This window comes from Diuraphis noxia, unplaced genomic scaffold, assembly GCF_037042655.1.
Source record: "Diuraphis noxia isolate RWA-SAM2 unplaced genomic scaffold, SU_Dnox_SAM2 contig0005, whole genome shotgun sequence".
In the NCBI taxonomy this organism is placed as follows: Eukaryota; Metazoa; Arthropoda; class Insecta; order Hemiptera; family Aphididae; genus Diuraphis; species Diuraphis noxia.
The window spans coordinates 19,042,592-19,065,321 of record NW_028301715.1 but is presented as its reverse complement, the minus strand read 5'-3'; the positions used below and the strand labels follow the sequence as shown (position 1 = coordinate 19,065,321).

The window sequence follows — 22,730 nt, the reverse complement described above, 5'->3', positions numbered from 1 at the left end:
CATTTTGCAGAAATAATGTCGTAATGATTTCCGGACTATACGCAAATATAAACAGATGCTTCTAAAAGTAAAAAATAGAGCGGGCTTCTCTGTAATCGTAGATTGGGAGACCTACCTTTTTAAACTACCGTCGTCCTTTAGTATTTACACAGCTGAAATTCTTGCTATTTACCAAGCACTAGTAATCATCTCATCTTCAAACTCAAAAAACTGCCACATCATTATCAGTGACCCTTAGAGTGTACTCATTGCAATCTCTAACTCCTACCCAAAAAACGAACTTATCCAACACATTCAGAAATTAGTATTTGAAATAAAAAACCCCACATGTTTCATGTGTGTCCCTTCACACATTAGGATACCCGGAAACGAAAAAGCAGACACATTAGCCTATAAAGCCATTATATCTCCACAATCCATTCCAATCAACTGTTCTTCCTAATTTGAAATTTTTGCATAGTCCATCAGAAAATAATAGAAGAATGGCAACTTTTTTGGAAAAATCTACCTCTCACCCATTAACTGAGAAATACAAAATGATTAGTTAAGAAATTTAAACTACCATCACTGCACAAAAAGAAGATAGGAGGTTACCGTCACTTGAGCCAAAATAGGCCATTCTCGCATAACTCATGACCATCTCATAAAAAAAGAACCAGCACCAATATGTTATACTTGCAACGTAACATTATAAGTTGAACACATTGTCATCTCCTGCCCCAAATACATCTAAGAACGCAAGATACTTAAAAATCCTATTTCAACCTACCAAGCCTTCAAAGAAGAGAACACAGCTGCAATCAGTACATTCTTCCTGAATGTAAATTAAAACTATCCATTGTAAACAATAATAATAATGAGTGAAATTCATACTAAAATGCAATAATATATAAATATTATTTTTCTTGATTAACTTTTGATTAAAGTAGGCTAAAAACCTGTTGTTGAAACCTTAATAAACTTATAAATATAATATATATATATATATATATATATATATGTATTAGATCAATTTGTTAATGATCCTGTAATGTTATAGTTGTTGATAATTCATGTATAATGTTTCATGCCTGGATGTGACTTTAGCAAATAAATAATACTTTAAATTTGCATAATATTACAAATTTGTGTTGACACATTATATAATATATTAGTTTGTCAAAAACAATTATCCCTTAAAATGTCCACGTAATAAATGTAGGTCATATAGGTTATTTACTGTTTGTATAGTTAGATAATAGATAAAACACAAACTTTAAAAAAAAACTTTAACACATCAAAATGCAATATATTTAATGGAAAACCAAAAAAAAAACCGTTCTTCTATGCAATAGGTTTTCAAAAAAATAATTTATCCAGTGTTTTCTATTTTATTCTATTTTGTTTATTAGTACTTCGTACCTACCTACTATATAAACTCCCCCCTGAAGTCTGTGAAAATGCGTTTTAAGAATAAAACCTTTACCTTTTTATGTTCTAATATATTTTTACCCTATTCGTGATATTCGCTTTTATTCCTAGTTTTATGTTTGGTCCTATTGTGAGTGACTTATGAGATAACGGTTCAAAAATCCCACATTAATTTCCACAATAAGGTAGAGTAGATACCCACCTTAACCGTGCACCATAAACAGAAAATTAGAGATTATTGATAGACTGAGATATATTATATAAAATTATATTTAATGTTTACTAGTCTGTATAACTAGTGTATGTCTGATATAACTAAAAGTCCAATTTCGACTGAAATCTTGATTCAGAGAACGTTAAACTATATTACCTATTATTTTAAAATTTTTATACTTAGGTACTAATTATGTGCGAATATACAGATACCGTAAAACCGTATCATATTATGATAACGTTGCTTTTTCATTAAAATTGGTATAATAAAGTAGTTGTCAAAGGTTATATAAAAGAATAAATTAATTTAAAAAAACAGGATTGTTAATAATTATATAGTTGAAGTGCGGATGAATTATAATTGTTTTATTATTTTTAACGATTGTATAGATTTGGTACCTATTATCAGCCGTACTAAAATAGTAAGCTTAAGAGTATTTCATAAATAGAAAATTTATAATTTATAAAAGTTGGCAGTCGATTTAATAAAACATAATACGAATGTCTTAAGATATATTTTGTTAGACGAACGCCTTGATTTTATGATTTTATGAATATAATATATATGTAGGTATGCCATTCAATTTACCAAGTCAATAACAATTTTAAGACGATTACGATTTAATGTTGTTTATCGTTGGTACAAAATAAAAACCAAATATAAACTTGTCCAGTGCTTGACAAAGAATGCATCAGAAACTATAAAGTTTATACATATTTCTATGTTATATATATTATTTAGTAAGTGATAAAAAGAAACTATTTCAACAGAAAAAAAAATACTGAAAAACAGTGAAAACAGTGAAAACTGAAAACAATGTTTATTGGTTTTTGTCGAGAAGTTTATTTTTGAAATAAGACAATATACAATACAGTATAATATACGTTTTTATATATTGGTAGGTTATTGTTTTTGTTTTCACCTTTGCATATTTTTGTGTCAAATCATCATAAAAATTATTCATTGTACGTTGGTTTTATGGCCAATTGATAAGATACAACATAATGTAAACGGCAGTATTGTATCAATATTTATTGGGAATTTTTTTTTTTTTTTGAGCAGAAGAAAAATTAAAATTAAGAAATAAATGAATAATACATTTCCCAAAACATCGATTTATATTCTAGTCACACGAGGTGGCTAACAATACTCTACGAGTGCATATTTGAGTTAAATGCGTTAATGTTGCAAACCATACTGTGACCATCATACATCGCACAAAACCCGATGCGTGTAAACGTGACTAAACCAGCTGTATGGGTCTTCGATTTTATATTCCTATTTTTTTTTTTATCACGTTAACATCAAAATACGATGATGCTTGAAAAATACATTTAACATTTTAACAATACGAAATTGTAATATAAAATTAATTTAATGCCAATGGAATTCAATTTCTGAATCATCAAAACTATTTAAATATAAATGAAAGGTGGATTTTTTTATAAATATCTATATATCTCTTCTAAATCGGGTTTCGTATAAACAAAATAAAAAAATATAGAAAAGGTATTAAAAGTAATAGTATGTATACTATAGTCATATAACTGTTATATTGGAAACAATCTATAAAAACGTATATTGCATTGCATTAAATACAATTTTTATGATCGAATTATGGAAGCACATATATAGGCACTTTAATAATTTTGTAGAACCGTAATTGGCAATGAATAAAAACATTTGAATCATTTGGATTGTATAATATTGTATTCCACAAATTGAAAACTAATAAATTAATGATTAACGTTTGGACTAGTTATCAACTATAATACAACAATACAACTAATCAAACATTCATACTATATTAATATTTCACTTGGTATATCCAGTATTATTCCTTTCTATTGTATGAAAATTAAATTAAATCATTTTTGAACAAACAATAACTGTATCTGTCCACTTGATGATATATTTATAATATTTTACACGGATTTATTCTTAATAAAAGTTAGGCATTATAATATGTATAGGTACGAAAAACGTTAAGTACTAAGAAAATAAATATAAATTAATTTACCATATAATATTACACTTAAATAATATTATCATATTTTCAAACGCGATGAAAAATAAAATATATTTCCATATGGACTGATCGAATAGAATAATATTTTTTATATTATATTTTTTTTTTCGTAGTATCTTATACATACATTTTTCTCAAACTGTGTGTGATTCCTACGTTCCATAACACCCACGACATGTATAGTATAACGTACATATTGAGAAATTTCCTTTAGAATTATATAAATATTATGATAATCTTGATTAAAATGCATTGGCTGAACAGCGAAATCTCGATGGAAGTCCATGGGCAAGACATATTTTGTCACTGAGATTAACGAGTTTACAAAGACTTCAAGGTAATCGTTTATTTTTTTACACTTTTCGGATTTTTGACTCATTAAATGTTGTCTTTATCGATGTGTACATTTATATTATATGGTGTACAAAACAATACTATGTACACGAAAAATCACTAACATCAAACAATAGTAACACCAAGGGTATCTGTATCAAGTGTAGGTACATGGAATTGAACCATTTTAATATCGTCATTGTCGATAACAATTATAACTTAACTAATAAAAATATAATATAATTTAATGATAATGATATTTTACTATCTATTAATTATCAGAACTATATAAACACTTTGCACTTAACTCTGAACAAAAATTTTAATAATTATTATTAATAACTATATACGAATTTTTTTTTTAATGGAGTATATTATATAGACCAAAATAATAATACCTATAGGCTATACAACCACGAACCACAGAATAGATTAAATCAGAAGAGACACTTTCAATGCAAACAAAAACGTGGTGGCCATGTTCCCGTTGGCTACTTTATCAATTTAGTATTATCAGTTAAAAAACTGGTATCATATTTCATGATTTAATTCAAAACATTTACATTAAGATTATTAAAAATCTTAGCAAAAGCATTTGTTACACGTTTTTTAGTGTGTACTGCTTTTTAACTGCAGTTAAAACAAGCAGAACATGTTCTGTTGTGATCTGTCGTCTGTACTTTTTTGAATAATACTGTGCATTAGAAGCATTATATAATAACATACTCTTTTTATCTTTTTCCTTCTCAATCTATTTTTTTATTTTTAAATCATAATCTTAATGTACCTCTACTATTCAAGCTTGCCTTCAAACAATCGTGATCTATAAATTTCAAAACTACATTTTAGCTTCTTATAAATAAAATATATATTTTATTTAATAAAACATGTATTTTTTTCCAATATGTATTTGATATGAATACCTATTTAATCATATATTTGTGTTATACTAATCTTATGCAGTTGTTAATTTTAAAATTAAGAATTTTAAGCAATTAGTAAGTAATTTGAATAAAACTAGAGTTGGATCTATACATTTTTGAAAAAACATTGTATTTAACATTTTGTTTTTCTGATATGGTTACACTGTTTAGCCAACGGGAAGATGGCCGCCACGTTTTTGAGTATTGGGTATCTTTACCGTGTTAATTTTTATCAGTGTCCAGGCCCTGATACAACGATACCTACACATTTGATTTGATTTCACCTGTTTTGTTTAAGAACTGAGCAATTAATCTAATACATTTGAAGCTCCATTTGAATTGATATGATATAAATGTATTTAAAAAATTTCATTTTTAGATCAACGAAAGAACAAATCATTTATTTTTTATGATTATCGAAAATGTATAGAATTTAGAATTATCTTATATTAATATTAAAACTTTCTTGGAAAAGAAAACTACTTTTTTGGAAAAATGTTCTCACATTTATCAATTATCAATTAACAGTACGTCAGGATTATCGCATTTTTGGCTAAAATTACATTTATTGGATTTAATGGATTTTAAAATAATTTGTAGATTATCGTTATACATGATACATATTTTTTTAAACACAAAATAAGTTTATGCACACATATATCTCACTGATTATTGAGATGTTGATACTTAATATCATTTTTGATTTGTCTTTCGATAGTATTTATCACGGAGCATAACTATAAAACAAAAAAATTAATGAATTTTTTATGTTTGAATCTTTTAAATATTTTTCATTTTATTAAATATTTTCAATTCTTTATACCTAATTTAGTTCTGTTGATATAATATCCAAAACTGCATTATATTTTCAATGTCTCAAAACACATACATTTAATTTAATATTTTATACATAAAATATAAAATTAAGCAATAAATAAAAATAAATTCAAACGAGAAAAAAATTATTATTATTATATCAAATTTAACCACTGATTATAATCATCAATGTTTAAACATAATAGCCTATTAATGTGCTTATTTTCTTTTCACTTATTTAAAAAAAATATTTTTGTCCATTTGAACAGATTTGTATGATCTTTAATGCAATTAAACGGATAAATCAAATATAACATAGCATTATGTTTAAATTTCAAACTGATATATTAAATAAATATTACTTAAATTTTTTCAAGTTATTTAAACGTTGTATTTTCGAAAAAGAATAACTATAATTTATAATTTGAATGTTTTTAGTGCATATAGATTGTTAAATTTTTAATTATTATCATGTATGTTTTTTCAGTTTTTAGATTCTGAGCGGAGCGAGGAATGTATTGGTTTTACAGTGATGTTTATTTATTTTTTATTCTGTAACACTTTTTCTCCTTCTAAACTTGTTCAAAAGTATCAAATGTAGCATCTTTTCTGAAAGGTAATGTTCTTGAGCTGATACTATAGAGAAGTAATTTTTTGATTTAAACGGTACTCAAAATAAAAGCGGTTAAAGGAGAAAAAAGTACGATTTCACGATTTTATAATATTAAATAATTACAGACGACGTTTTCCACCAGAAATATTGCTTCAAATGAAAAATGACAAGAGATATTTTTTTTGTATTATGGATTTTGTTCCTTACGGTTTAAAGTTCGGAAAATTTCAGCTATTATTGAGGTATTTATAGACATTTTAATTTTGAGAGTTTTTTTTGTCGTAATTCGGTTAAAAACATTCGTAAAAACTTGAAATATGGGTTGTTTACTTATATTAGCCTTACCTAGACATGGTAAAATTTTCAAAACATTTGAGTGACTTTTTAAATCTAAGATTTGGAAATTTTTAATAACATAATATATCCTAGACAGATAAACTGTCTCCGCTCAGAATCGTTTTTCGTATACGTGATATAATATCATTGGCTTCAAATTTAATTCCATCCATTACAGTAACCCACTTGTGACCTATACTGTACAGCAGAGCGACATCCACGAATTACCCGTTTTTCTTTTTTCAAATAATGTAATTCAACGCTATTAAGAGTTATTAAGCACTTTATTGTTGTGTGTTCAATGACTTTCATCCATTCAAAATATTGTGTGTAATGATTATCTTAGAATAAACTAAAATATAATTAATAATTATAATTATTTGACCAATAATTATTGTTTTTTTTTAGTTTTGCAGTTGAGAATTGAAATAGCTTTTATATATATATATATATATATGTGTGTGTGTGTGTGTGTGTGTGTGTGTGTGTATATGTATATATATATATACCTATGTATTATCCGAATACATAATTATCAAAAATACACGTAGGTACCTATATTAATATTACAATTTATTTCATCATAATAGATTTGGGTTCAAATAAAAAGTAAATTTAACTAGTTACAAATAGCTAAAGATAAATAAATAAAAACCATATGAAGGAGATATTTGTGCTGTGGTTAGAAGACATTTAAAAAAGATATGATGGTGAAATATTATTCGACTGCATAGTTGCATAGTGAATATTTGTTTCTGGTAATTATTTTGTTATGAATATTACGGTTTTTTACCGTAGATTTTTAAGTACTAAGATCAATATAATATGTCTTACCGATTAGGCATAATATCATAAATCATAATAACCTTTTATTTCATTTTATCATCTAAAGATCGATTATAGTTTCAATGTTTCATTGCTGAATGAGGTCATTGGTATAGTTCCAACGTTCAACACGCATTACTAGGCATAAATAGCAACACGATAGTTGACTGATAGTGCGAGCTGGTGTTATTTACACTTTTAATAATTACGGTAATAATATAAGATATTATGAAAGTTTGTTTTTAGACAAACTGATTTTTGGCATGGATTTAATGGTCGAAATCCAAGCCTTCATGATCAGTTCTGGGGTAAATGGCTATTTCAGTATTCATTGTTTGCAATGTTTGTGCAAAATCTAAAAAGCTTTAAAACTCAAAAAGGGTCACCGATATGATTAATTCACATTCCAAATACGTCTTATCTTAGTGGTTGAGGTTATTGGGCTCCGTTAACTTGAATAGTTTATTTTATTCTAAGTATAATAACGAAAATAAATATAATTAGAGCAATGAGCCTTTAAATATGTTGAAATTTATATTTTTCTTAGTAGTTAATTAGTCAATATTTACGAACAATTTAAGTGTCACTTAAATGTTTAGCAAAATATAAAACACTTCATTATAATAATTGTATGATTGATATTGTTGAATAATACCTATGTATTTTTATAGACAAAAATCAATTATTAATAATCATGCATGCGATTATCTTAATAATATCGTTAATGCGTCCATAATATTACTAAAAGTGTATTTTGAAGGACAATAGATAATTGTTTTAAATTAAACTATCAGTTAAAAATCCATTTAATTTAAATTGTCGTGTTTTTGATTCAGAGTTGTATATTAATAATACGATGATTTGATCAAAAGATATTAAAATTTTTCGTATTGTACTATTTACTAATGGTTAAATACTTTTAAAATATCATCAGAAATATAAGATGCCATAACTATCTTTGCTCAAAATAATTTTTTGTATGCAATGATTTATCACTGAATTCAAATTTAACACATCCATCACTTTGACCCACCTAGCTAATGTCAAGGTACCAACACTTGAACCTATTTCCTAAATTATCTTTTTTATGTGTAATAATAATATGTTACATTAAAAAGACACTGATTTAATTGAATTAAAAATTTGACAATATTGCAGTTTATTAAAAATATTACATTTTAATCCTATTTTTTGTAATACTATAATATATATTTAAATATAATATATAGCTTACAGTTTTGTCTTTATTCAATCATAAACTTAATCAAATATAGATTTATATTTTATATTTTTATCCTCAGTGAAATTTAAATAAAATATATATAAAAAAAACTTTTTAATCATCATCAAATCATAGGCATACTTATATGAAATGTATAAAAAGGAAAAAAAAATCATATTAGTCGTTACAAGATATTTATTTATATTCTTCTTATGCTTCTATAAATATGACTCATTTGTTTTAAGATGATGAATATCTAAAAATGTCAGATTTTACAATGATGTGTTTTTTTTTTTTGTGTCTGTGTACAGCATAACTAGTCGAAATAATGCTTCAATTTCAAACTTTGGGGGTGGTTTCCGATGTAAAAGTGAATATCCTTGGTGCATTATACAGGTCAAAAGTAAACATTTTCGAACAGTTTTCAAAAAAATCGAGGAAAACAAAAAAAACTGACAGAAAAACGGGAATTTTTACGCAAAACCAGTTTTCGACCAAATCGATTTTTTTATATGGTTGTAATTCAAAAACTAATCACCGTAAATACTTAAAATTTTCACCAAATGTTTATGTTAGTGTTATCTATAGACAGATTAATTTTCAAAAATGTTTGACTTTTTTTTAGTTATTTTTAGACCACTGAAATTTTCAATTTTTTTTTTGAAGTGCCGGTAAAAAAATGTTGGACGACCAAAAAAACTTGAAAATTTAATACAAGGTTCTTTATGAAAATATCTTATTGTAGCTAAAAAAAATTAAAAATCGTAAGTCACAATTTTTTTTATAAGCGTTTATAGTTCAAATTTTTACGAAATCTGTCGAAAACGCGAACATTTGCAAGTAATTTTGAAGTTGAAAAATCATAAAATTTTTTATGTTTATAACTAAGGATTAAAAATACGACACTAAGTTTTCTATTAGTTTTCCTTCAAGTAGCTATAGAGAAAACTCGAAACATCATTATAGGAAAAATTTTAAATGCGTTTGAATTTTAAAATTTTTAAGAAATAGCGTAACGATAACGATTTATCCTCAAACGATTTTAAATATTTGTAATTATTCAAAAAGTATAAGTCGTAGATACATGAAAATTTCACAAGTTATTTAGATTGGTATTTTCTTTACATTATTTAATTTTCAAAATATTTTGACTTTTTTTAAGATATTTATATACAACTGAAATTTTCAATTTTTCTGAAAATTTTCTTTTGAAGTGTCGATAAAATTTTTTTGGCCATATCAAAATACTTGAAAATTTAATACAAAGTTACTCATAAGTTATTCTTATAGTGATTAAAAAATCATAAAAATACATAGGCACTTTTTTTTTTATTAGCATTTGAAGTTCAAATATTGACTTAATACGTAAAAATTACGGCAATTTTCAAATTATCTTAGATAGAAATTCATAAAAGTTTTTCTTTTTATACCTAAGATTTGAAAAATTTAATACAAGGCTCCTACAATATTTTTACAATAGCAGTTGAAAAATACAAGAAATGTATAGTCACATTTTTTTTTACAAGCATTTAAATTTAAATTTTGACAACATACGTAAAAATCATGAAAATTTGCAAATTATTATAAGCTAGAAATTCATAAAAAATTTTTTTTAAATCTAAGATTTGAAAATTTAATACAAGATTCCTTACAAATTTGTCAATCAAACGAAGTTTTGAATGGTTTCACAATGAATTTAGTTTCTTATATTCATTGTTTAATTCTTTATTTATTTGTTTTTGTATCCATCAACGCTTTTTAGAGTCAAATTTCTATTTTTAAGGTTTTTTCTGTACGATATTTGTATATATTTGATATTTTGGACGATCAAAAATCTCCAGTCATTTGGAAGTAATCGGTAAAAATGTATTAGAAAAATGGGTATCTATTGCTAATGCAAAATTTGTGCTCATTTAAGTCAAATTTATTATTTTCTGGTAGGTAATTTAAATATGAATAACTGTAGAAACTTGCAATTATCATTAAATAATTATATTAACATTTCCTAAACATACCTAATGTAATTTAAAAAAATATTTTTTATATGCTATTTTAAAGCAATATTTAAAATTCTTTTTATTAGTTTTTTTTAAAATTTTATTATTGAGCTGTATTCATTTTTCATTAGTTATTTATAAATATCTGTTTAAAAAATTAAAAAATACAGTCACAACTTTTTAAAAGTTTTTAAACATCTATTTTAAGTCTAAATATTTATTGTTAAAATCATGAAAAGTTGAAAATTATACTATGGTTAAAGATATACATAATTTTTAATTTTACACTAGGTTTAAAAATATTTTAGTTTTATTTTAAATAGGTAGGTATATTATACATTTCGTATAGTGTAAATTTACAATTTTAAAAATGACTTACCTATATATTGAATGTAGGTAAGTGTATAATGTTAGTTAGATTCTAATATGTTATTTGGCTGTAATTAAAAATAAAACATTATTCGTAGGACTAGGTCTTATCTTTCGTTATTATACGTAGATTGTTATTATGAACAGAATAATTTTCAAAATATTAAAATTATTAGTTTATTATACATAATATATACGTTTATTAATCAAATCATGAACATAGTACACCAATATGGTACATACATCGATGTTCACTTTTAACTGTTTTAAATTGATGACAGCTAATAACATATTATATTATGATAATTATTGATTAGTATATGAATTTTTTTTAACGAAAAAAAGTTAAACCTAAAACTAACCCATATTACTTATGAAAAAAAAGTTTACCAATTATAATATAAATATATTATGATCAAAACATATCATTAGAAATATAGGAACTGGATTAGTTTTTCGTATGCAAATATTATTTAATCATTGGCTTTTAATAACACTCTTATCTTATAGTCCTATTACATTGCCATAATATAGTCGATGACGATTTACACTCGACAAGCTAATAACTATACTGCAAAGTTATTTCCCCGATTTTTAGCAACCACGGTTCCTAAGCAAAATAAAAACGATGATCTCACGCTGATAAACTTATATTATGAAATCGTAATATACCTATAATCCTCATGTAAAGTCATGTACTTAATAATATTATGTAACTATGATGTGGCAGAAAATTGTAAAATAAGAGTTTATGACAAATATGACGACGATGAGGATGGCGGTAATACAATTAATATTATGAAAATTAAAATATTACTGGTGAAAAAATATCATCCCGATCGCAATAATATTATTAACGTCTAACATATTATTATGTTGTATTGTACCTATATGATGGCGACGTCCAAATAAAAATATAAGAATATCAATATAAACATCGACTTCAGTCATCGTCGTAGTCTGTTACTCGCTAACGTTTCGCTTCCGAGGAATACCTACAATATTGCATACCGTTGTTGTACTCTGATAACGTAATAGCATTATTATTTTATGCGCCATCGTATAATAATATAATAATATATTATAACAATATTAAACACAGTGCGTTATATTAAAGTATATTAACTGCAATTTATTATTGTGATTCGGTCGGTCCCCCCTCTATATCGTCATCACCACTCCCTAAATCCGACGGCATAAAAACTATATATTTTTTTTCGTGAATCGCTGGGCGCGATCGTTGCAAGGTCAAACGAGGCGGCGGCGGCGACGACGTCGGTCATCACTCGTCGAACGAAATGAAAGAATAATAAAAAAATATTAAAGGGAACGGAAGCAGCCAGATTCATGCTATGAAAAAAAAAATACTATAACGCGATGTCACGTCACTTTCTGAGGTATACTTTAGATAGATTTTAACAATTTTTTCCGTCTAAAATAAGATGATTTCTTTCCGTAGAGCATATAAAAACTCTATATTCAAAGTTTTTGTTACTCAGAAGAAGTTCAAAGTTCAAATTTCAAATTGTTGTAAATATTTTTATTTTGAATAATGATACCTATATAATATAAAAAAAAAAACAAAAAATGAATAAATACGTGCTGTTTTTTTCCATCCACGCCGTACCGAGTTTTACTATGGTACCTATATAACAGTTGAGCTGGTATCCTGGTATATCGACAAACTAGACTTTGGCGAAAAAAATTTCTCTAGTAATAGTTACCGCCTACCAGTTCAGTACGTGTCGTATCAAAACAAACCTCAGGAAAAAGTAATAATAATAACAATAATAATAAAAACACTATTATGGGGCGGCGCGTATATTATACAGTTTCAAACACGCGGCCGCGGCGGTGGCATCGTCATCGGCTGATGACCGTCATCGTCGGTTGTGGCGGTGCGGTGGCAGAGTGGGACACCGACGGAGACTTTTTGCGCGCGCTCTCAACCCGTCCACGGCGACGCGGCACCGCCACAGTCACGTTCCGCACGCCGTTCGATCGTCACTCGTCATCGCGCGCGACCGGTCACGCGTTGTACTCGACTTGTAAACGTCGCTGTAATCATTTCGTCGGATCGGTAGTCTCTTTGTCTTCGCCATATTCGGTTGTTCGGACGTAAACAATGTTTTAATAATCACATCAATTATAATATCCGTCGCCGTCGTCATCGTCGAAGAGATCGGTCTCTTTTGCGGTGCATGGTGTGGCCGGCCGCGGAGTCGGTGGCGGCCTCGGCGGTGGCTGTGGTGGTGACGATCTGTGGTAAAGATGAACGGCGGTGCCAGTGGCGGAGGTGCCTCTGCTCTGAAGGTGCCCGAGGTGCGCGTGAGCTTGGCCGTCAACGACCATCCTCTGCAGCAAACGATCGCTCAGGCAGCCGCAGCCGCGATATCGCTGCAGCCGTCATCCAAGCAGCGCGCTACGTACAACAGCAGGGACGGGGTAGGCGGCCACGGCGGTGGTGGTGGCGGTTGTGGCGGGACGGTGGTGTTACTGTCGCCCGGCGTGGTTGGCGCCGCACCTCGGCGTAGGCACTCTTGGATATGCGGGTAAGCCGCTCCTTACCGGTCCAACCCCACTTCATGCCGTCGAAACTACCCCTCTTTATATTAGCGATCGTATAATATTATAATATTATAGGGGGAGGACGATGGTGGTTTCCGTCAGCTTCGTTAGGTTCTACTAGCGAATAGCGTGTCACACCCACACATATAGCTACTATAAATCAAATACGAATTTTTTTTCATTTTATCTTGTCATTCCGTCTTTGCAATATTCACAGATCGAAATCGAAATTAAATTTGTCGACTTTAATAATTTCAATATTTCTGGATATCTGTACAAGTTTTTTTCTGTTTCCAGTTTTAAATAAATATGCTTTATATTTTTTTCGATTTAAAATCTTATCACTTTCATGATTTTAATTTTTACTTACACAAAAACACTTGTAGAATATTTGTATCCCTAATTAAAAACAATTTCAAGCCCTGGTAATATAATGCATTCGGATCGTACCTAAAGTTGAAATTTCGATGCATTTCAAATTTTAAAAGATCTTACGATATATTTAATGAAACGAAAAACGTGTATCAACCGTATAATATAGACATTGTACGTAATATAAAGCTACTTAATCGTTTTAACTGCTTATGTCTCCCTGTGGCTTGTGACACAAACGATAAAATGAAAATACTTTAATCCATTACATAGCATTTATAATATTGTTAACACTGACTGTCTGTGCCTTATTAATATGCATAGGCGTTTAAAATTGTTGAAGAACACTAATTTGATAAAAAACTTACACACTATAATTTTCCTTCTATATCTGTTTTTTATTCCCTTTAAATACAAGTGAAATTCACCACGATATTATGGAAACCTATGACTTGACCCCTGATTTTTGTAACCGCTATAAAATTGTGTTGATAAACGCGAAAACATAATATTGATATAAATTATGTAGTGTTAACCTAACCTATTAGGTACCAACTTGAACATATTTAGAAAAAAATTGTATAATGATGTAAGTTTAATACTTTAAAAAATATAGTTTTAGATTCTGAGCGGAGCGATGAATGTATTGATTTTACATAATGTGTGTTTTTATTACTTTTTTTTTGTGTCTGTCATCTTGTTTTGGGACAGTAAAAGTGCTTCGATTTTTGACTTCAGTACTTCGTTCGATCAGAAAGTTAATCTAGTTGGTACTTTGGGGGGGTCAAAAGTAAAAAATTCTTAATATTTTTCTAAATAATCGAAATAACAAACTAAAAATTAAGGGAAAAACGGGAAATTTTATGTACCTACAATCAGTTTTCGACAAAATCGATTTTGGTTTTTGGTGTAACTTTAAAACAAATGACCATAGAAACATGAAATTTTTATCGAATGTTTATATCAGTATATTCTATCCACCATGCAATTTTAAAAAATTGTCGACTTAAAATGAACTATTCATAGGTATTTGCAATTTTCGATCATTATTAGTTTTTTTTTAAATTAATATTGATAAAAATGTATTTGTTGGGTAGAAAAGCTTGAAAATGTAATACAAGGCTCTAAATATATTGTTACAATAGCAGTTGAAAAATAAAATAAATACATATTCACATTTTTTTTTTTTATAAGCATTCAAAGGTTGAATTTTGACAACATACGTAAAAATCACGAATACTCGCAAATTATTTTAAACTAGAAATTCATAAAAAATTTTCTTTTTAAATCTAAGATTAGTAAGATTTGTAAATTTTTAATAATTTATAATATGTCCTATAGACAGATAAACCGTCTCCGCTCAGAATCTTTTTTCGTATACAATGATATAATATCATTGGATTCAAATTTAATTCCATCCATTACAGTAACTGTACAGCAGAGCGATATCCACGACTTACCCGCTTTTTTAAATATTAATTTAATGAATAATAATTTATGATGATATAAAATGAAAATTTATAATAAAAATATATGTAACTTAAAAAAAAAAAATAGTTAATAATGGCTAATTCAAAGGTCATTGAAATCGATATAGAGGCTTTTTTTTTTTTGATTCTAAGTCCGGCGACCACGGCCATTAGCTGTTGTAGAGAGGTTATACACTGTGGTATGATACCCCAGGTTTTAGTACAGTATGTTGTTTTTACGTTTGTAACGGTAGGTAGCAAACACGTGTATAGTGTATGTGTGGCAAGAAAAGGTTAACTACTATGAACCCGGGTGGTCACCCATCCGGGAGCTAGTAGCTGTGGCCGTTACTTACTTCCAATTGCAATCCATGACTGGAAGCAGCCAACGCGTCACACCAAGCCACAGAGGCGTTTTATAAAAAAAAAAACCATTACTTAAGAATAGACGATGCAATACGTAACAAAACTTTAGCAAATTTAAAAAAAATAAAAATATTTTAAATATTATTAATGACCAATTTATAAATAATATATGTATACAAAATAAAAACAATTGAGTATATATTTTATTCAGAAGTGTGTACAAATAGTATTTAAATACTTAAAGAAACTAAACCATTAAAGAACCAATACCTACAATTTAAGATTTCTGAACTTGTTGTAGGTGTGAGGTAATTATTTGTATGATGATTTATGCTTCAAAAAGTTTGTACTTTGGATTAAATTTTACGATTTCCTGAATAAATTATTTTGAATTATATTAAAAATGTATTTTATTTTATTTTTTCCACTATAGCGATACAACTTGCTTAAAAGTTGTCGATAGTCTATTTTAAGATCTCCCATTTATATAGTTATAACATTTAATATAAACTAAATACTTACAAAATATTATCATATACATATTTAGCAGTATTTATGACTGATTTTATTTTTGTTATTTTCCTCGTTATTTTCACATTTATACCATCCACGTTAAAACTCATTGATTTTGGTTAAGTACCTACTCGTTTCTTATAAAAGTTCAATTATAGACTAAAATATATTATTAAGTAAAAATTAAAAAAATAATTATAAATTATGTTGAGTTTTGCTATAACTCTTAAAAAACTTACGTATTTGGTTCATAATAATATAGTAGAGATTTTATTTTATGTTGTATGTTTTCAGAATCATAATGTTTTTATTTTTGATAATTTCTCCAACATTAGCCATCTATGACGAAAAACTCTTTACATTCAATAAATAAATTTATATTATTTTCATTTTCTCAATAAGAGATTTTTTATTGAATTGAATAATTACTAGGGCAATGTACAATTTATTTTTACATAGATATGCATGTATTCATACATAAGATTTCAATTATTTAATGATACTTGTTTTAAGTATAGGTAGGAGGAAAATACGTTTAAAAAAAACTGTATTTGTTATGAGTTATTTGTTGTGGTGAAGTACTTTTTGTTTTATAAATTAAACAGAAGTATAATGTATTGTTTTGTGCTATGAAACTGCAACAGCTATTGAGATACTTTTAAAATAATAATGAAAAAAAATATATAACAATTAAGTGGCCATTTTTTTTTTTTTTTAATTAAAAAAAAAAACAACTAAATTTCTATCATTTCTATTTTTATTTTACGTCGTAGATTTTTATTAATTGCATAGAAATGTAGAGACTTTAGTCCATGTAACGATGTATATAAACAACAGAGTAGGTTTTATATTGTACACTGTATAGTATACAAGTTTTAGTTAGACGTTAAAGTCGATACTAAAACCATATTTTACTAGATTTAGACATTTAAGACACGGCCGCAAAAAATAAAATACTGCCAAGTGTCTAATGTCGATCAATAATTGTATAATTAATGATATTTTTTTTAGGATGATAGAATGGATGAGATATATTTTTAAAATATAAAACATTATTCCTTAATATTTTTAATTTTTAATGTATATTAAGTACCTATTAATAAAAAGGAAAATAAAAAAATGAATTCGGTACCTGTTGATAGATATAATGGTATATAAACGTAATTAATTTTATGGACCATGTTTAATAATAATGAATATTCGTTTAAATTACCTAAAACTATGTATAATAATATATAAGTAATTGAATGTATTTAAAGTTGTTTTAAAAAAAATATGTTATGCGCGTCAGTGTTATTTTATAATATTTACTCAAAAATTTGTAGCGGAGAATTAATATTTATAATTCTTTGGAACATCCAATACGCATTTAACTGACAAGGTTTTCTTAACTTAACACTCGTTACATTAATACTTAGATATTATTGTTATTTGTATGCATAAACATACTATCAATGTTATATCATTCTGATTTAATTACCTTAGTTTAAACATAATTCATATATCATTAGTGTTTAATAACTTATAGAAATTTTACAACGATAAGAATAACTGTATTATTTTAATTTAATGTTATACAAAATAGCAATATGATTGAAATGAAAATTTAAATAAAACATACCTAGATTAAAGACAAATATGTAGAAAATAATTAATAATTAGATTTATTTGTTGTATTGTTTTATTGTTTTTATTAACTTAGTACTTATTTTGTTTCAGGTAAGTTTCACTCATTCCAAGATTACTAAATATAATGGTCATTGATTGTGAATAATAAATTGCAATTAAACTGTTTTGTGAGTATTTAAATTTATACTTATGTATATATATATATAGGTTATTATATAGGGTTAAATTAGATAATAATATCTTTTATTATTTAAGGTTGTATTAAAATTATTTTTTTGAAGTTCTAGTGCTCAGAACTTAAATAAATATACATCTCTACGAACAGAAATTAATTTATTATAAAAACGTGGTTTTAGTAGATACCTATAATTCCAAAAATAATTATTCCTATAATACCTTACTTGACGCATGACATATTATTTATTTATGATGTTGTTAATGGTTTAAAGCCTCCTATCAATGTTAATGTATAACACGCCATATATAACTTGTTTCTTATTTTAATGTCAAAAGTTTTGGAAACATATTTTATAGACCTTTCCATAATGCAGGTGTAGATATTCTATTTGAATATAACTATACAATCAAAATAATATACACAATTATTTTGTTTGAAAACAATCAAAATGTATTCCAAATGGTTTAAAAACCTAAATTTACCTTGCTGATATTGTGTATATCTAAATATAAAAATAATACAAAGCATCATATTCAAACAAATAGCGTATGGCGTATCTAAACATTAGCATTAACATATAACGATATCATACATAAATAATAATATAACATCATAATACAACTTTTAAGAGAGTTATTTTATTTCTTTTGATTTAAATTTTTAAATTAATAAGATTAAAAAATTTAATGTATAATGATGTGTTATATTATGCTATTAGGTATTATTATTGCTACCAATTTGTATAAAGGATCTTGTCGAGCACATTGTGTTTTCAGTTGAATACACTTTAAGTTTTTGAGTTTTAAATGTGTACATGCATGTGCTTGAATGCAAGAAATATGTAGTTATAGACTGTATATACTATTAATTGCATACCTATAAAATCATGATAACGGTACAACTAAGTGTAACGCTGTCTGCATAAAACTGTTTTCTTTCCATTTGTTTTTTTATATACCTGTTAAGTTAATACTTTTACTAGTCACTTTATTCTAAACACTGTTACATTCGTACACATCTATATACTTTTAATATTAAGTATTTAAGTAAAAAGTCTTACAATAATACATTTTTTAAAAATGGTCACATTTTATAGTTATTTTCTCAAAACTTATATAATATATACTTATAAACTATGATTTTTCTTGTTAACAATAATTTTTAAAAGTATATGTATTTAAAATATTTGTAGAATGGTATTAATCGAGAATATTAATTTAAATTTAAATATATTCGCATACACCACGTGTACAGCAGTACCTATTCACAATATACTTAGATTTAACATACAAGTTCTTGAATTTAATAATTTAATAAACCTAATAAAATAATATTATAATATGTATATTATATATAATTAATAACATTTAGTAATTAACAAATATTAAAAGACAAAATATGTTATCGCTATAAAATCATGTTTATAACTTCAATTCATTACTCATTCATTTATGTTGACAAAAACACATGTTAGCAACAGTGTTTACTTTTAGATTTGAGTTAGACAAGGTTTCAGATTTTTTTTTTAATTTTTGAATAATAAATGTATCATATGGTATAGGTATACTTATCAAAATAACATTGAAATATTATTTTTTTAATTTCTGTACTACTGGTATTAATATAAAAATATTTTAACATTATTAATTAAAACATTTGTACTGTTATGAATATTGAAAAAAGGTTAATTAAGTTCGGTTATTAATTATGTATTCATTTAAATTTGAAAATATTTTGAATCATTACATTTAAATTATATTTGAAAATTATTTGACTCGGAAAAAAATACAAGTTCTTAAATGTTAAAATAATATTATGTTATTTGTATGCATTTGTCATTAATGTATGGGTAAAAAGATTAAAATATATTGAGTTTTTATGGCACACCTGTGTTCATATATTTTGTTATATTTAGAGGATGTAGTGTTATGTTTTGTCTCTATCTTGCACACGTATGACAATAGGTGCCAGGGGGGCTTAAGAGGTATTACTATTCCCAATGATTTTAAAATTTGCACTCTCCATTAGTTGGTATTTATAATTATCAAAACCTCTGTTTACAAAAAAAAAAAAAAAACAGCTTGTCATCAGATACCAGACTATCAGAATATAAAGAATAAAACAATGTCATTAGACACTATTTGCCTCATAATTATTAAAATCCAGAAAATGCAGAGCTTAGTACCCTCAATTGCTGTATTGAAATTGCGTCTAAGCGTACGACATGTCAAATTTTCGTACATAGTTTTCATTGATATTATTATTTTTAGGTGAATTATACAAGTTTTAAAATGTATAGATTCAATAATGTCATAACTTACTCAAAAATAATTTTAAATTATTAAGTTTAGTCAGCTTAATAATATTTATGGCAAAAATGAATGACATATACGATATGTTTTCGTAATAAATTAGTATACTATAGTCTATAATGTACAATTAATGTTCTATTTTACTTGTTATTGTCTTTAAATAATAGATTAAATGTTGAGATTTATAGTACGATAAAATCTTAAAATATAACTTTCAATTGTTTTTCAAATCTTTAGGTTATATATTTAACCAAATAAATTAGTATCTAATAGTAAATAAACTATTAAATTTTTTTTTAAAATTATTAATTTATAAAAATAAAAATTTTTGTTTCCGATAATTTACACGTTTCTGCATCAATATTTTTATTTATAATATTGTGTAGATTTTATAAAATCATAATATTGAAAAACTAATTTTTTGTTAGGTTATGTTATTAAATTTAAATTAAAAATATTATATGTATTTTTAATTTTTACCTAATCAATATTCTTGGTGGATCAACTATTGTTATTTTAACATAATCTCAACAAGAATAATATTGACCTGATACCCTTTTAAAAAAAAAAGTAAAAATAATATCTTCATCCATTTTAAGATAATATTGTTATTTAATTATATTTGTCAGTATTACATGCATAATAAAAGCCTAGTTAAAATATATAGATACTAATATTTAAATTGTCTATTATACTTGTTCATCTATTATTACCATACAAAATATAAAGGCATTTTAGTTTATATAAAAAAAAAAAACTTTAATAGGAAAACTTTTAACCATTTAAAATTTAAAGTTTTATAATCTCATTTTCCTGTCTCAAAATTATAATTAAATATATAATATTTAGTTCTAATATTATTTTGTTTCTACTTTATTTAAAGTATCTATTATTAATTTTGGAAATCAGATGTAATCCAAATTAGCCTAAATTATTATTGAAAATCTGAATTAATATATAAGTACTATAATTTAGTAATGCTTTCGATGCCACCTTGCGAACCATCCAATTCCATTTATTTTTGCACTTAATTCAGTTAACATTCTTGGAAGTCCACCGAGAAGGCATAAAAAGGCGCTGCTGCCATAAATTGACTCAATTAAATTAAACAGTAAAAAAACTAATATGAATTCTATATTGTATATAATTATATAATAGTCAGCTATCATGTAGTCGATCGTATCTGATTGTTACTGCTAGGTGACTTATCTCCTCATATCTTAAGGTCTTTGAATAATATATATTACCCACATATGCTTACTGTAAATAATAATACAGTTGTATGTATTGCAAAAAAAATAAAAAATGTATAGCTATAAAAACATTTGAATAAATGGGTTAAAATTAGTTATACACTTATCAGCAAAAGGTGAAATCATCAAATAATATTATTTACATGACACTCTTTTTATAAATAAATATCAAATTGCAATATAAAGATTTAGTCGGTGGCCGCCAACTATTTATTTTAACCAACATTTTATACACATTATATTTTCTTAAATGTTATATTATTTTACATTTGTTAATGGATCTGTCACAACTCTGAGCATAACTATAATATTTAATCTATATATCATTTTATAGATAGGAGGAGGGGATGATGAAATTGAAAAGAAGTGGATTGATCTACTGCTTTCCGCCACTGATCCCTTTAAAACACAGATTATTTCTTAGGTACCCATTAATTATGAATCCGTCGTTATTTTAATGTTGTTGTTTTGATTCAAAATTAATTTTATGATTATAAATAACGTAAATGTAGGTACTAATTTTCGCTTATTTGTCTCATTATATTCGTTCTTTACTTTCCATTTGGTTGTTCATTTATATGTTTTATCTAACACATATATTTAACTTTTACTGAAAAAATATATCATTAATATGAGGTGCTTCGTGCTTATAGTGGAGTATACAATGTAACAATATTTATAATTACGTCTTAGGTTCTTAATAATTATTTAAAAAATAAAAATAAATATTTAAGTATTGACTTTAATTATAAAATAAATAAATAAATGAATAACGTAATTTCATACACTTAATACATGTTATTGCAGTAATTGTGGCTCGTATAATTACATATTATTATTGTATTATTCCAGATATTATATTTGTTACGAAAACAATTTATTTTTCCTAAGAAAAATAAAATGTATATATCTATGTTATATATATATTTTTTTTTTCGATTAATTAAGCGTTTTTCATGTTGTGTTCGATACACTAAACATGT

General features: G+C 26.0%; 1 protein-coding gene and 1 pseudogene across 3 annotated transcripts in view; both read left to right on the top strand.

Annotated features, from left to right (window-relative positions):
- The window catches only part of dnc (phosphodiesterase dunce), a 625,052-nt gene that overhangs the window by 333,532 nt on the left and 268,790 nt on the right, over window positions 1–22,730 (top strand). The window contains exon 1 of one of the 3 annotated variants that reach the window (XM_089229248.1): window positions 13,076–13,639. The exons of the other annotated variants lie outside the window; for them this stretch is intronic. Coding sequence (XP_089085374.1) covers window positions 13,359–13,639 — 281 coding nt within the window. The 5' untranslated portion in view covers window positions 13,076–13,358. Of the gene's footprint in view, window positions 1–13,075; window positions 13,640–22,730 lie in introns of those variants that run through there. 3 annotated transcript variants of the gene reach the window in all.
- LOC149055013 (uncharacterized) lies at window positions 16–844 on the top strand (annotated as a pseudogene).